Source organism: Apteryx mantelli, chromosome 2 (assembly GCF_036417845.1).
Source record: "Apteryx mantelli isolate bAptMan1 chromosome 2, bAptMan1.hap1, whole genome shotgun sequence".
Classification (NCBI taxonomy): domain Eukaryota; kingdom Metazoa; phylum Chordata; class Aves; order Apterygiformes; family Apterygidae; genus Apteryx; species Apteryx mantelli.
In genome coordinates, this window is record NC_089979.1 from 134,136,776 (window position 1) to 134,153,646 (window position 16,871).

Genomic DNA, 16,871 nt, shown 5'->3' on the forward strand with positions numbered 1-16,871 from the left:
TGGAGTGCACCTCTTGCATTAGATGCTTTAAAGTTTATGCATGAAAGATACAGTATCCCATAAGACTGAAAAAAAAGAAGAAGTAAAGATCCAAAAGAGAAAGCTGGAGTATACCAGTCCAAGGTTATGCCTATTCGAGAACTGTATGCTGAGTGTATTTTTTGTGACTAAATCAATAAACAGCACTAAAAATCTGAAATCATGGCAGAAGTGAATATATATCTTTAGAAAATCACCCCACAGGGCCTTCATCCAGGAATTGCTTAATATCCCCATTTTATTCAACCAAAATAAGCAAGGCCATCAAATAAAATCCCTGAGTAATTGTGGTACAGCTAAAATCATGAGTCTAAGGCTGAACTCCCTCTTAGGTGAAACAGTTTGAAATTTATCAGAATAAAGTTGTTCTTCCAAAAGCATAACATTAAACTACCGTGTGTTTGAAGTAGCCAAAGGATCCTTGCACAATAACACAGTTCTGCTGCTGCAGAGAAATGTAGCCCATGCAGGTATTTTAATACTTGCAGGCAGCTGAACTACAAATAATGTTTATTCCTGTTGTGTCTTATCTGTGTATCGTCTTTAAACAGTACAAGCAGGAACCTTTGTTATTTCTTTCATTATACTGTCAGTGCAAGGTTGTACTGACAAACCCTGTAGTTTGAAGTTGTTAGATGTTCTTAATACACATACATGCTATGTGCAAGGCAATTTTTTTTATTGCTGTCTTCTGTTATAGTTGTCACTAATAATAATGAGAAAAACTATCTTTAATTACACGTTACCAGTCATTGGAATGGTATGAGTGTCTCAGTATGTCGAGTACAATTTCAGTACAATTGATATATATCATGTATACAAGTATTCAATTAATGTAACATTGTGGAGTTAAAACAGTCATAAGGAAGTGCGTCAGGCTTTTTGGAATCCATTCCTCATTTGGGGAAGCAAAATGCAACTGTTATATGAGTGACCTTTTAGGCCCCATCCGTAGCTGTGCTCCGACCGTCCTTGTTCTGGTTTTATTCTGCAAAGCTGTGCTTTGCTACCTGCAGTGGAGGCAAAGGGAGAATATGGGAAATTTAAGACACAGGTATGGCCCTGTTCTTTTAGGTGCTGATAGGTCTCTGCTGCACTTTGTAGGTATTTAGAGCAGGTTCATGCGTAAGTTATTTAAACAGTGTTTGAGTAGTCTGTGGCCAGCAACCTGAACTGTTGTATACCCTGGGAAAAAATGCGGGAGGTGGCATCCTGCAGGAATAAAACTTTACTGCATTAAGACTGCAGTATGCTAATAGCTGTCAAGCCTCATGTGCTAACTGCAAGACTTGCACAGTGGTCTTCTTTCTCCTCCTCCTCCCTGTTCCCACCCCCAAAAAGCCTGTAACGCATTTGAGCCATGCAGCACTGTAGACTTTGCAGTGCCTTTTGCCTCCATACATAGGAGATGTTGGCCAGGGTGTCGCTGCTCTGGGCTGCAGGTGGGTATGTGAGAGCCTAGCCTCGCTGTAATACCCAGGACGCCAGAAATATCCTGTCGTTTGACCCAGTGCATTGCTGTCTCCCGTGCTGGAAAAAGGGTCAGTGAGTGGTCTGCACGTTAGTCTAGTAACTCAGTGCATGTTATTGCCATCGTACGCAGAGATTTGGGCCAAATCCAACAGCTCGTGCTCAGACAAAAATGCCATCATTCCCTTTATGGACAGTTTGGCCAAATCTAAAGAAGGTGGAAGCCTTCTGCCTGTAGAGGCTTTGTCGTACGAGGCTTAGCGCCGCTGTCATGTTTACTGCACATGCTCCAGTGCCACATGTTGTGGAGCCTGCCCTGCTTAGCATATTCATGATAATTTGAGTCCCACGGGCAAAGAATATTCTTCTTATATCTTCTTCCCCAGGCTGGAGCTCAAAGAAGTTTCCTCCTGCTTCTTTGTAGGGGAAAAATCATGGATCAAAGTTTCTTGCTAAACACTTAAAAATACACAGAGCAGATCTCTCTGTTCCCCTAAGGGACCTATCCCTCTAGCTGATATGGAAAACAGTCTGCGGCAGATGATGGGAATGATACTAGATATTGAATTCTAGGCATTGCACCTGACCTGCAAAGCTTTAGACATGGCATTTCCCCATGTTATTTGACTTGTCCTTTACCCATGTTATGTACCAGTACAAAATGTATTCTGTTCACTATACTGTAGTTGTTATCATACTCAGCTGGCCTGGATAGTGTCCAAATACAGTGGATTTTGGAACCTGTCATTAGGCAATCAAGTTAAAAACTTTTGGGCCAGTAGTCTTAATATATGTATATTAATATGTTAATATATTAATTATTGTATTAATATATTTTTTTATATTTGAAAATACTACTGATTAAGATTTTTTAAATGGTCTTTTTTTGCTTTTATAGATGTTATTTTGGGGTCTTCAACAGAAGATTTGGGTTCCTGTTCTCAGAAAATGTCTCTGAAAATTAGGCCCCAAAATGGAGTAATCACAATAATTTTTGAAGACGTGGGTTTTTGTTTTTTTTTTTAATCTGAAGGATTACAGTTTTCTAGGCATAGATCTTCCAATTCAGCAATGAGAAAGACATACTTAATGTGAAACTTGGTCTGTCTTCAGTGCAATACCAGTTTTGGTCAGTGAAGATGAAAAGGATGAAGATTAAGTACATCTTACTTTATGTTAACTTTCTGAAAGTCAAATGGCCAGGCTAATTCCAGAGTTCCCTTGAGAGTCAAATGAGAGAAAGGCATCTCCAAGCAGCAACTTAACCTATCCTAAGACAGAGACTTAACATATCTAAATTCATGCTGAGTAACAGATCATAGGATTAGTATGTGCACAGCTCATAGCAGGTTTAGTGTCATAGTAACATAAGGGTCCATCACAGAAGGAAAATTAATTCAGAGAAAACTACAGTAAATTAAAACCCCACGGCTGCAAAACTAATGCAACTTTGCATCTGGGAAAAGAGAACAGCCCAGGCAGGTCATGGTGTGAGACTGCCAGCCTGTCCTACCTGTCCTCATCACCAGTGCTTTGTAATTTCCCTAACAAGCTTTCTCAGAGACATGCTGAGCCCGCGGACCCAGGAAAAGGCTTGAGCAGCCACGAGCCCCTTGCAGCAGCCCGGTCGCAGCGGCCAGGCTCGCAGTGGCAGGAAAGGCAGAGGACGCAGGCCCTCTGCGTGGGCTGCCGTGTCACGGAGGAAAAGTGCACCACGGCTGTGCAAGGTCCTGGTGGCCCTGCTGAGGCAGGGACAGTTGCGGTGGCACTGGAGGTTGTGCCTTGAGGGGTTTGGGCCGATGAGCGTTGCGTCTCTTTGGGTGTCTGGGGTAAGAGTGATGGCAGGGATCCAGGGAAATCCAGGTGTAGGACAGAAACAAACAAACCTGCGCTGCACTTGCTCGTATGGGTTTCATGGAGACAAGCTAGCGACTGGAGCGCCAGGCTGTGTCTCTGTTTGGGGCGAAAAACAAGTGAGGGCAGAGTGGCACGCTGTGCTGATACTGCTGCTCTCTCTCCTGCCCCACAAGGCGGCTGGACTGCAAGATAAAAGGGAACCGTTTAATCTTTGCTGCTCCATCCTGCTGCTCCAGGCAGTCCTGGCCTGGCTGGCTTATTATAAGCAATCAGTGGAAAGAGAGAATGGGTATTTTTTCCTAAAGTGCTTTGGGAGACTCCTGACGTGAACAAGGACAGTTGCCTTCTGCAGCTAGGCTCGTGCGAGTATTTCGCATGTACTTTAAAATATCTCCGTTTCCTGTCAATTAAAGTTTCAACGTATGGAGAGCCTGAGTGTTTTGGTTACAGTAGTCAAGGGCTTCTTTAACAGAAAGTGGGAATATCTTACAATGACTGCTATAGGCAATATTTCTAATGCTTCAGGATGTATAAGGTGTAATAGATTTGTCCAATAGCTTCAAAAAACCCAGACCATTATAGCTGCATGTTAGTCACCAGGGCTCTGTCCTACCTGCAGAAAAACTGCTTCAGATTTCCATGTGGAAAAATTAGTGCCTCATTAAAGCTAGACAAGTCTGACATTTGCTTTCTGGCTGTGGTTTCAGGGGCCTTTTGTCCCTCAAACAAAATATGAAACTGCTCCAGTAGATGTGATAGCAGCAACCGGACTGCAATTTTAGAAGGGTCTTTGACCTTAACCAGACAGAACGTTTGATTCATCCTGCAGGTGGTGGAGTACTGCCAGAAATCACTGGGAGATGACCTTAGAAATTATTCCCAGTTCTGATTTTTGTATTCTAATAAAATTCTTGTTGTACAGGTTAAATACGCTGCCCTTATATATTTTCTTTTTCTAACCTAATGCCAAAAATAACTTACTTGCTCTTTATTTCTTTTTGCATTGATTTCTCAGTGCTTCAGTGGTTAGATGACATAACTACTATAATTGTTTTAATACATTAGCAGCAAATTATATATTGATGTTCTTTTTTCCATTGACCTTTCTTTCTCTACATAATTTTCATTTTTTGCTTCATACTGTATCCATGGTGGCATAGCATTTTTAGAGTATTTGATTTTGGGATAAGGGCTAATCCTGAAAGGTCCTGAGTGCCATTGCCATCTGCTGAACTCAATGGAAATTTGAGACTACTCAGCACCTTGTAGGACGTGACCAATATCTTGCCAGATCAGAGATTAATGATAGTGGTTTGCATTTGCTGTTTGTACTTAGAGACATCCTGAGATTTTTAGTAAATTGCTAGGGAATCACAGATTATTGAGAAGCTTCTGTCCTGAAAAATAGTTACCCTTAAATCCTTTTACCGTTTCTGTAGAATAAGCAATTTTCTGATTACTAGCTACAGCTTGCTGGACATGCATTTGCATTGCTGAAAGGTTTCAGAGGATTGCATAGTATTGCATGTAAAAAAGCTACGTTTGACAGTTTCTGCCTTGGGGCGTGATTATAATTTTTCTCATTTTTATGGACAAGAGTAACAGGGGTGACAAAAATGTATCAAGCTTAAGAGCTTTCAGCACTGAGAGGCTGAAAAATTTTAAAATGCTTTGCTGTGACCCTTTTCTAGTTTATTTTGAACTCAGTAAGTGAATATTTAAAATGGTTAAAAAATGACTATTCCCTATAGTACAGTAAGTAATCAGCATCCTTTTTACTGAAGCACAAGGATCTCCTCTTTCTGTCTGCCCAGCTGTAACCCCCTCTTATAGGGCTGCTTTTCTGTGATTGTGAGAAAAGCAAGTTTTAACTGCTTCTGGGTAGTTATAACATTGCTAGCCTCATCTGTGAGAATTTTCTTTTAAAAAACTTTCCAGTGTGTGCCTTTAAGTCATAAGGTACATTAGCATTGCTGAGCCCAACTTTTCAGTCATGTGTAGGAAGATATAAACCCCAAAGAATTCTGGTTTTTTTGTTTGTTTGTTTGGTGGTTTGTTTGTTTGTTTGTTTTTCCAAATATTGGTCTGGAGGATGAACCTCACTAAATCTGATAGAAAAGTGAGTGGTTCCGTAAGGTAGGGATAATGCAGCGAATGTAAATGAGAGCAAATTTTGAAGTCGTCAGTGTTTTTTCATTCGAAATTCTGGCCAACACTGATACGTAAGAAGATACGAGGAGCTGACCATATGGTCATCCCACTGTATTCGCCATAATCACAAATAGGAAATGACTTAACTGAGGAGTTTTAGAATTTTTGTATGTTACTGAAAATACATTTGTATTTATGTCATCCAGACTCTGGCTGATGCTAGATATTGACCTATACCTGATCGTATGAGGAACTGCATATCATTTTGCACAACATAGTAAAGCCTCCTGTTTAATGTGCAGCTACCAAAAACCACTAACAAAAGAATCGAGTGTCTGAGATTAGGCTGAAGCGCTAATCTATAAATCAGTCTGGTAGCCTCATCGATAATGTTGTATGCAGTTCATCTCATGGTGGATGCTATGAAACTTAGGTGTGTGTATTGGAGGCAGGAGGGGAGAGATGTTCAGGAGAGAATGATAAAGGCCAGGAAAACAAGCATCATATAAGGTGAGATAGGAAACTTTCAGGTTGTATATCTTAGGAATAAGAAAACAAGAAGGCTGTGATAAAACTATACACTGGTATAAGGTATACAGGAATTATTGTTCAGCAACAATGAAAAGGTAATAAAGTCAAAATCCTGTTCTTTGGAATAGGAATGACTCTCCAGAGCTACTATTACTGAGCTCAGGTAAGGCTCAGAGATAGACTGGACGTTTACTTAGGTAACAAGAGGCCCAACTTTTTAATAGTTATTGCACTTTTTTTTTTCCCTGGGGTGAAGCTTACTATAACAAAGGTTAAGCTAGTTTTTAGGATATTAAGAAGGAGGCCCAACGTTGGGAGATTTTCTTGCATATGACCACTACAGAGTTTCTTGCATCTCTCTCCCTGAAAGATCCCAAGATCCTGTTGGCCAGGATCTAAGGCAGGATACCTTAGGTTGGCAGGATAGAGCCTCAGGTTGATCCATGTGTGGCAGTCACAGACTCCTGCCACATCTTGAGTTGACATTGAGGACACAGAGTAGAAGCTACCCATGCTGATGGTTCCTTTTCCGAAAATACCAGGGAGGTGCTGCTCAGCAGACACTTTCCCTCCTCCCAGTTCCTGCTGGAGAGTCTGCAAGGGTGGATAAGGCTGTATCAAAAAGCTAAAGGGCAGGTTAAGAGCTCTTCCTTATGTCATTTGTGGTTGTGTGACCCTGGCCGAAGCTCTGTTTCAGCATGTTCCTTGGTAGCAGAGAAGCACTCAAGGGAGACTCGGCGTGGTGCTTGGGTGTGCAGAATTCAAGCTGGATCTTGCAATGTGTGCAGGTGGTGGGTACAGTCATTTGAAAGGTGTTCTTTTATTTCCTTAACTTTGGTTCAAAATTTGTGACTGAAAATCAAGTTATTTGGCAAAGAGCAGTACTTATGATGGGATCTTTCTGTTTAAAAGTTAGGCTTCTAGTCTCGGACAGTGGAAAAAGATAAACACTTCCAGATGTGCTAGTTGCCCAAGATCTCAAAATCTCCCTCCAGGGATGTCAGCTCTCTCCAGAGACTAGAGGGAGTCTAGATAATGAAATTCCTAACTTGTAGATGGTTCAAGTCAAATGAGATGAATCTCACTTTCACTGTCTTTGAACACCTTTTCATTGCTATTCTGAGCTACCAGTATCTTCAGACTGGGGAAGAAAACCTAGTGAGGAGGAGGGTTTGGATGGGTCACCCACCATTTTTCTGCAATAAAGAAGCATCAGGGAAATGCACAACTTCTGGCCAGCAGGATATTATTGCATAATTGAACAGCTCAGCCAGGTGTCTTTCTAACAATGTTAGGGGGAAAACGTGCCCTGTGATGCGAATCACGTATGCAACGTGGTATCTCTCTTTCCCAAAATATCCCCCAAAACACTGAAGAGGTCTCATGACTGCACAGAACTCAGAGTTTGCATTGATGATTGAAAAATTCCCATGTAACCCACATCCCCACGTTCTGCTGCTGGATTTCCTACACACTGCACAGCAAACACATTATACACAGGATTTACATGCTTCAAAATGAAGACGATCTTAGGATCTTCTTCTTTCGGGATGTTTTTGAGACTGAGAGAGAAATTGAGGAGTAATGGCATTTTCCTTTGCTTGGAAAGTAATGAGTTTAGAGAGTAATTATTTTTTAGTTCAGGACATAAGTCTTTGTCCACTTACTCAGTTTAATTGTCACATACTCATTAATGAAGGCCACTACTTACGTAAACAAGTGCTATGTAGGGGCAAGGGTTGCTGAACTGACACTATTAAATTGCATTAAGGGTAGTTTTAACCTAATAATTAACTGTGAATTCCAGTGTCTTGCTTATTCAAGCGATTTTTTTTTTTTTTTTTTTTTTTTTTTTTTTTTTTTTTTTTTTTGCATTCTCCACACAGGTTTAGCCTCCTCCAGCAAATCCTCAGGGAAAGCTGAATACCTACTTTGCACAGAGTGGAAAAAGACTTGCATTCCAGTACTTTATCTAAATTTTCTTATAATCCGATTTAGTGTAGAATACAAGTCTAAAAAACCCTTAGATCTTTTTGTAATTCTTGCACGCCATTCACAATGGATTTGTACAGTGCAAAATGGGGGATTTGGGTTCAGAATGATGATAAGTTTTCAAAGAAAACGGATGAGTTGTTGTTCTTTGTAGTTTAACAGATTTCATTATTACTGTCACTCCAACTAACAATATGTGGCATAGACGATCTGCAGATAAAGATGTACAGAGTATAGACTCTGTACTTGCTGTATATGCAGAGTCAATATGTTTATATTCCTCTATTCCTTTTGCAAACCATGTAGTTACATGAAAAATAAAGTTATTAAAAACAAGAAAAAGGCTAACAGGATTTTAAATATTATTTTTGAATAGAAGACAGCAAGCAATGGAAAAGAAAGAAAATAAAATGGTGTAGAGTAAGAAGAACAGGATGTGAAAAATTGTTCTGTAAAGTCAGATACAAAAGAGAATGGTTCTCATCATCTCAGCAATCACAGTTGTGGAAGGACTTTTTGGGAATATTTTTCATCAACTTTTTTTTTTTTTGATAGACATTGAGAAGCAGCAAAACAAAAACTATTCAGGACATAACAGGATGATCAGAAAACCAGGACAAAGTGGAATTTATCTTCAACTTATCTCTTCTTGTAGGTATAAAGGAACTTAATGATTCTGAGACCTGGCTTTGGGAACAGTTTTATCTGGCTTAGCTGGACTGAATGTCTAATATTAGTGATGGAGCAACAAGTGTGTTTTGAATATATTTGATCTATTAAACATTCATAATATAAATGTGTATATAGTTTTGTTGTAGCTCTGGTGGTCTTAAGACACTGGTAGCTACACATGCATATTAGTGTAAATATATATATGTATAGGCATGCAAATTGATAGGTGGGCAGTTGGATATATCCATCTATAACACAGAAATATTTCTCTACTTATTTTCTTTCTTTTCTTATTCTATGTGATAGCTAAACTGATTTTTTTTTTTTATAAAAAACTGTCCTCAGATCTATTTAATAAAAAGTATTTGACTTTTATTTCATTTGACAGAGGCACTTCACCTTTGGCTTAAATCTATTTTCTGTTTATTTAACAAGTGATTTTAAGTTATGTACGTAAGAATGCTCTTCTGATGCCTTGTCCTGCTTTTGGTAGCTTAGGAAAATGTCCAAGTTTGAGAATAGCTTACAGGTCTTAAACATGGAGATAACATAAGGTGTACTGCATTGTCCTGATTTGTTAACTGTGTGTCGTGGAAGATTTCTGGCTATCGCTCCATATTCATTTTGGTTCTCAGGCTCAGTAATTGATACCCTGTCTAGAGAAGGGTTTGCAGAAGAGATAAATCAACAACAGAAAAATAAAATTTGTTTTATAATCCCACATGAGAAACTCATTCTACGCTTCTACTATTTAAAATTGTGTATATATAAAAAATACGCTCTCACGCTGAGTCAACATTTGTTGAGTTGCTTTCTTAGAGAGAAAGGGAATGGTCTGTTTAGAGAGGAAAGAGTGCATACCGAAAGCACCAGGGACTCCTCTGGGTTTTGGAAGTCCATGGGAGTATACTGTGTGTTGCTTATCCAAATATATGACTTTGCATTGTCTGTGGGGCTCTGGGCCCCTTCCCAGCCAGAGAAACCGTTGTTGCTGCTGGCTCTCATCACCATACACTGCAATACATTTATGCAGTACACTTGCAGCTTCTCTTGCGGACGTATTGCTGGTTCCTTTAGTTACAACTTGACACAAATGTTCCCTTGGAAATTGGTGTGCATCTGAATACCTTATGTCTCTTATATTACCTCATGTATCTTGTATGTCTCGTATTGCTCTTTCCATCCCTCGCCCATCCCGAATGTACCTTGTAGAAGGATTTGGATATTGCAGAAAGATCATAAGAGGAGTACTAAAAGCAGCCAGGGAAGTTGGTGCCTACGCTGCCTTATTTCACTTGGGGAAAGGGGGATGCACACAACCTGTGAGACATTGTCTCAGCAGAAGCTGGTGTGCATAGATTATTTAATACCAGATAAGCATAGTGCCTGCTTTTTTATTATTTTTATGCTTACAGTATAATATTGAGAGCATTCATTCAGTGTGGCAAGATTGCTGCCTAAGGCTGCCCCCAAAGAGCTGCAAGAGCAGTAGCCCATTGTACTCATGCTGTTTCTGTTGCATGTCTTAATGAAGCTTTAAAATGCTTGAAATTGTCTTTGAAATGAAATATTCTGTAGCTGCGAGCTAACTGCATACTTTGTAATAATTGCTTAACCAAATAAATGAAAATTGGGAGGAACAAAGAAAGATTAGATTGATGGCTAAAAGAAAATGATTAAAAAGATTCATAAAGAAGAGAAATTAAGAAAATAGCATCACAGCCTTTTGCACAATGAAAGACATCTTCCAAAGGTAGTTTTTTTCAACTGCTAGCATGCATTTTATTCTCCCTCTTTGCTACAAATACTAGAAAAACCTATTCTGTGAGAAAAATGGGGAAAGTGGTCACAGATCTATGCAGAAATTGGGACATCGAGTGAAATTTAAAAGCTGAGGTACGTATTTCATTGCCTTTCAGAGGGGGGTAGGGTACGCTGTAAGTAAATAATGATTTCACCAGAATTGCCTTTTTTAAAACTCTTAAATCAACTGTGATTAAACAGGAAAACCTCAGAAAGATTTTTGTTCATATTTATGAAATCAACTTGTACTTGTTCTTCATTCACAATTCCTGCTTTTATTAGTGACCCTTAGTAAAACAGAACAAATAATTTGCAGTGAATAAATTATCATGTTAACCAGTCTCTCTGTTTGCGGGTTAGGACCAGTAAATCATTATTTGTGGAAATTTGTTGATGTTCAAAAGTATTTGAGAAGTTTGCAGATTTTTTAAATTACAGTGCATCTGAGAAGAAAATATAGAAAATAGTTACAGTGAAGAGTAGTACCTCGGGGAAGTACATGCAAATTGGTGCAGATGTTTTAAAATATGAGTATTATTGTAACATCCTGTAATAGATATTTAATCTAGCAAAAACACTTTCATTGCCTACATGTTAAAGTAATTTAACAGATGAGGGACACTATTAGTGGACCACATATAACATCCAGACTTTTTGTTCAAAACATTTCTTCAGGTTTTACATTTCTAAACAAGTTCAGAGGCAATTCGGAGAGATTTAGCCCATACGTAACCTATAGAAAATGTAATTTATGAAATTTTCTTCTCTTTTTTCCTCTGTATTAAATGAAAAATATCTCCCTGTATACATATCCGAGACTTTGAGGTGGTATCTCTTGTTCTGATAAGGTTGTTAGAAGCCAGAGACTAAGCAGATGTACCACTGAGCGTGCAGAGGGAGGGGGAGATGAATTCTCTGCGCTAGGGAGTGACGTCAGCTGATGGCGGTTGTCATAATTCCATTTAAGTGAGCAGAGCTGTGCTCCTTTACTCCAGGTAAGCATCTGCTGCCATCATATTATGCTAAGAACTTGAACAGGAGTCTGGAAGAATATTGCAGAACTGAGCTGGAAAGCATGTTGCCACGTTTTATGTTCATTCACTTATGGATGGGTTAGCAGTGAAATGTAAGATGTACAGAGAGCTTAAAAATAGTTGTAAGCCATCATAACAAATGTACTTTTTCAGTCTGCCATTCACCAGTTTTTTTAAAAGTGTATTAATAACATCTATAGTGTATTTTTTTGTTAAAATAAATTAAATAAATTAAAAAGCAAAAAAAACTCAAATCACAACAAACCCAACCTTTTTGTCTTTTTTCCTACCTTAAGACTTTGGGATGCTGGAAGACTTGAAAGTAGACATCTGGAAAACGGATCATAGATATTAAAAATAATTTTTAAATCAGAATTTTAACACCAGTTAGAATAGCAAAGTTGCACTTTTCTGAACAACTGCAGAAATTCATTCATTGTAAGCATTACAATTTGGTTTCAGCTAGTACTTAATATTTTTGTCAACATGTAGCTATGTATTGCTAAAACTCACATATCAGCTATAATAAAGCAGAAGGATGTTGTGGAAATAATCTGTTGTAAATGTATTTTTTCTTTAATAAGGATCACTGCACAGTTATACAGTTTAGTCAAGAACTAAAATAAGAAATTAGATGTGGTTGTTGACTCCAAGAACAGCAGTTTCCAAAAAAAAGTTTGCGAAACCTCTACTAGCTGCATTGTATCTTCCAAAGGATGTGTAACAGAATGAATAGATGACCTTTTAGACAGAGAACAAGCTGTTCACAATGTTTTTCACTTACTGAGACAATATATTCTTTTCATACAAAGATAATACTTTCCACAGTTTTAAATAATGTTGATGAAATATAAAGAATTTAATGGTTTTATTTCTGAGTGCAAGGTTTTAGCTATGCATCTTCAGATCAGGAGTCTTTCTAGAGACCAGCTGTGCAAAATGCATTGATCTAGCTAAATTTATGATGATGATGATGATGATGACGTATATTTTTAAGACAATGGAGGTATTTTGGATCCCGTGCTGATAGGATGGAATATCATTAGCTATCCATCCATGTGATATCCATGTGATATCTGTCTTTGAATGATATATGGAAGAATTCTTCTCGTCATCCTGCACTGCAGCTATGGGGTCAATAATTTACTGGCATGGTTCAAGGCATTTTTATTCTGAGGTTAAAAAGACTGATATAAAATTCTTCCATCTGTTTGGAAAAAGCTAAAGATTGTGTTGTTTGGGTAGCAAATGCAATCCTAGATTGCGTGTCACATGTATGAGTAATTTACTAAAACTGGAAGCAAATTTGTTGTTCAGTTTAGAATTAGAGGATAACTTAGGTTGGAAGGGACCTCTGGAGGCCACCTGGTTCAACCCTTGCTCCAGGAAGGTCCAGTAAGATCAGGTTGCTCAGGGCCTGGTCCAGGCAAGCTCTGAATATATCTGATGTTGGAGATTCTGCAAACTGTCCGGGCAACCTGTTCCAGTGGTTGGCCATCTGCACAGGAAAATGTTTACCCTCACATCCAGACAAATTTTCCCTTGCTGCAATCTGTGATCGTTGCCCCTTGTCATTTGCCTGCACACCTCCAGGAAGAGTCTGGTGGAGTCTTACCTTTACCCTGCTGTTAGATAGCTGAAGACCACAGTAAAATCCCCCCACCAGGCATCATCTTAGAGCTGAGCAAACCCAGTCTTTTGGTCTCCCTTCATATGTCTATTGCATGCTCTAAAGGTTTGGAAAAATCCTAAAAGTAATATGAGATGGGAGTGAGGAATGAGAAAGTTATATTGAAGTCAGAATTGACAGTACATTTCTGCTTGAAAACCTGAGGTACTCCAATTGCAGTGGGTAGAAATGTTAGATCACCAAGTGTCTTCAGCCCGTTGTTATAACACTGACAAAAACAGATGGAGGAATGACAGAAGTAGAAAAAACTTGGTAATGCAATTAAATAAAGCTTAGAGAAAGCTTCTCAACAGTTATAGTGATGCCTACAAGACAGATCAGCTTAAAGATTTAACCCTCTGTTTATTCTTGCATCTCAAATAATCTCTCTAAAAATGTTGCATTTGCATTTCCAGAACAATTTATTGAAGCTGGTGGAAAGGTTGCTTTGCTGGGACTGTCTAGCAGAGCCAGTTGGGATAGTAGTGTTTATGATAAGGACTCTTATTTATTAATTCCTGAACTATGGCTTGTTTTGCATACATTCCCACTTGTAGTTTCTTTGAGCATTGAGGATATGTTTGTTTAATAAGGATCTCATCTCCTCAGTGACAACACGTTGTGAACTGTTGCAAGCTTAGTCTTCAAATCAATAATGTATTACTTGGACTTGAATTCTCATAATTTTTTTTGAGTTTCTATTCCTGCCATGCAAACTAACAAGAATAGATACTCTTGTTCTCATCTCATTAATATATTGTACCCTGGGATTTTTTGTCTTCCTCTGCAGAAACTCTCCTGGATGACTTTCTTCTCACATACACAGTCTTCATGACAACTGATGACTTGTGCCAGGCACTTCTGAGGCAATATCCTTTATTAACTGATGTATACACAGGCATCACACAATTACACCTAGATCTATATATTTTTAAACCTTATTATATCAAAAGTAGTAAATTGCATGCCTGGGAGGATTAGTTTTGCTTTTTGCATATTGATGTTATTGAAATGCAAACTGCATGTGACTGTTTTGAGGTTACATGTGAAAATGGTGAGAAAAGAGAGCTCTTGTCTAATGGTCATTATGGTATGCCTAGAAAATGGACTGCCTCTGTGGTTTTTGGCATCAAATCCCCAGAAATGTGTAAATGAATTGGAAAAAAAATCAGGAGAGTGCAATGGGAATGATCAGCATTCTAGAAAGTATGATCTACAAAGATGAATTGGAAGAACTAGGAATTTTTTTGCTGAAAAAGGGGAAACCTTAAATGGAACAGTCTTCAGGTACCTGGAGAGGAAGGGAAGAATCTGTTCCTATATTGGGGGCAGATAGAAGAAGAGGCTCTGAGATTAAATTGCTATAAAAAAGTTTCAAGTTAGATACTAGGACATTTTTTTACATTAAGAAAAGTGAAACAGAGTAGACTATTTGAAACATGATAGAATCTTTGATATTAGAGATTTATAAGGAGAAATCATAAAATATATTCCAAAAATAACATAAGTATAATTGATTGTCTCTTAGGGCAGGGAGATGGAGTAGCTGATCTTTCAAGGTCTCTTCCAGTCCAGTCTTTATAATACTTGGATTTGGATTCAAACCTGTAACTTCCAAAAGTTCAGGTTATATTGTTATCTTGACTTAAGTAGATTGTAGAGAAAGAGATTCACATTGGAAACATGAAATCTGAATTTGGATATGAGTTCCTCTAATTTGCACGTGCCCATAAATATATATATATATGTTCTCCTATAAAAATAGCATTATACATGTAGAATTTGCATGGCTGCTGAATCAATAATCAGAAAATTCCTGCTCTGAAGCTGGATGTGTAAAATTAAATTTGTCTCTGAATAAACCTGCATTCATAATTTCAAAACATTAGATATCCCAGTATATTATTTGAGGGATATTATGTGATCACATGTCTGAAGACAATTATTACAATGGAAAAATTTAAGAGGTAAAAGGGAACTGATTGAGTTCAGTAGTTTGCCTCCCTTTTTTAGAAGTTCTTACTATGTGAGTATATCAAATTAGTATATTTATCTTGTCTCCATACAACCTCATAATAAACCTGTGTATCATATATTAATGTTGTTTCCTCTTCATTCTTAAGTTTCTTACTTGAATAAAGATGTCATTTTCTATTTTTGTATAATATTGTATATATTTGTATAATATTATGATGGATTAAATCCCCTTTTTTCATTCTCAAATATTAATGTCGTGTGCATTAGTAGGAAATTTTATCCCTATGTTCATAAATACATATGTTTGTATATGCGCATATTTACTTCACAAGAGTTTTTGAAAAATGTATTGAAACAGATGCCTAATTCTTAGTAACAAAGCAGATCTTATGAATGCTGTTTTTGTTTAAAGCTATATATGTATTTGTGTGTGTATATGCTGTGTATATATAAAGCTATATATTTGTGATAACATTTATAAAATAACTTCTAAAATCGGGTTAAAACCTATCCAGACCGTATATTAATTATTAGAATACCTGTATCTGTGTAATACATTTAAAAATATGTGAAGAGAAAAATGGGAGATAAGTATTTTACAATTTCTTTTCCTTTTATCCTGAGGAATAGTACATAACTCTAACTCATTTGGAAATAGAAGATTTTTCATGTATTGCCAATTACTTCCATAAACTATGGACTATTGTTTGAATGAACTTGCACCTGTAAAAAGAACTTGCTTTTCTTTTTTTCTTTTCTAAAAAATCGTCACCAGGGAAGGGACAGGAGCAATGTATAAAGTGGGAATCTTTTGTCATTTGGTGTTTCTGCTTTGTGAATAGAGAACAATGGTGGAAATAGATTCTTTTACCTTTTTTTTAATAGTGTTATTTCTGCTGATAACATAATTTGTGTAGGGAGAGAGAAGCTGACTTCCTCTACTCAATTTTTTTTGTTGTTAATGATGCATTGTCCTCCTTCCTACAGACATTCACGCTTGCATCTGCGTGTAGGACAAAGGTTCATTCCCATTTTACAGAAAAGATATGACTCAACATTGTATAATTCCTTTTAGATTGGTTTTCCTTTTATAGACTTGTCTCTCTAATTTATAAAGGAAAAAATCCTGCTGGCACAGAGGATGAACTCATATTTCTATTACTGAGCATTTCATTCCAAAAAGTTGATGAATCTCCTAAAGCTCCAGACAGGATAAAGCATTTAAAATGGAGGGAGCAGTGTAGTGAAGCAGTCTTTTATTAGCAGAACAAAAAGAGGAGTCTTTTCCATCACTTAATCTGTACTTTTCAGTGACACCATGGCATTTGTTCCTTAACCTACTGTACCTATTGTGCTAAGAACCAGCAAGGTAAAGAAGAAGACTCTGATGTATCCTGTAGGAAACGAAAAGTCTTGCATTTGGTGTCTCAATGGACTTCTCTCTACAAAGACTGGTTACATGAAGATGAACATTTAAAACAATTTTTAAAGGTATTGTAACCCGTTCTGATGCATTTCAGAATTGTTTAAATAGAACATTGTGTCTAGAAAGCCCCAATTGAAAAAGCATAAGGCATAATTTTTCATACTTAAATTTCTCCTTGGAATATTTAATGTAAAGTGATTTATGTCAGTCCTCCCTTGAAACCTTAAAGATAGTCAGTTTGCACACACAA

General features: G+C 37.6%; 1 protein-coding gene across 1 annotated transcript in view; it reads left to right on the forward strand.

Annotated features, from left to right (window-relative positions):
• Window positions 1-16,871, forward strand: part of RAPGEF5 (Rap guanine nucleotide exchange factor 5) — a 169,626-nt gene that overhangs the window by 116,936 nt on the left and 35,819 nt on the right. Inside the window, exons 12-13 of the mRNA XM_067291608.1 lie at window positions 14,009-14,087; window positions 16,542-16,686. Of these exons, the coding sequence (XP_067147709.1) occupies window positions 14,009-14,087; window positions 16,542-16,686 (224 nt within the window). The remainder of the gene's footprint in view (window positions 1-14,008; window positions 14,088-16,541; window positions 16,687-16,871) is intronic.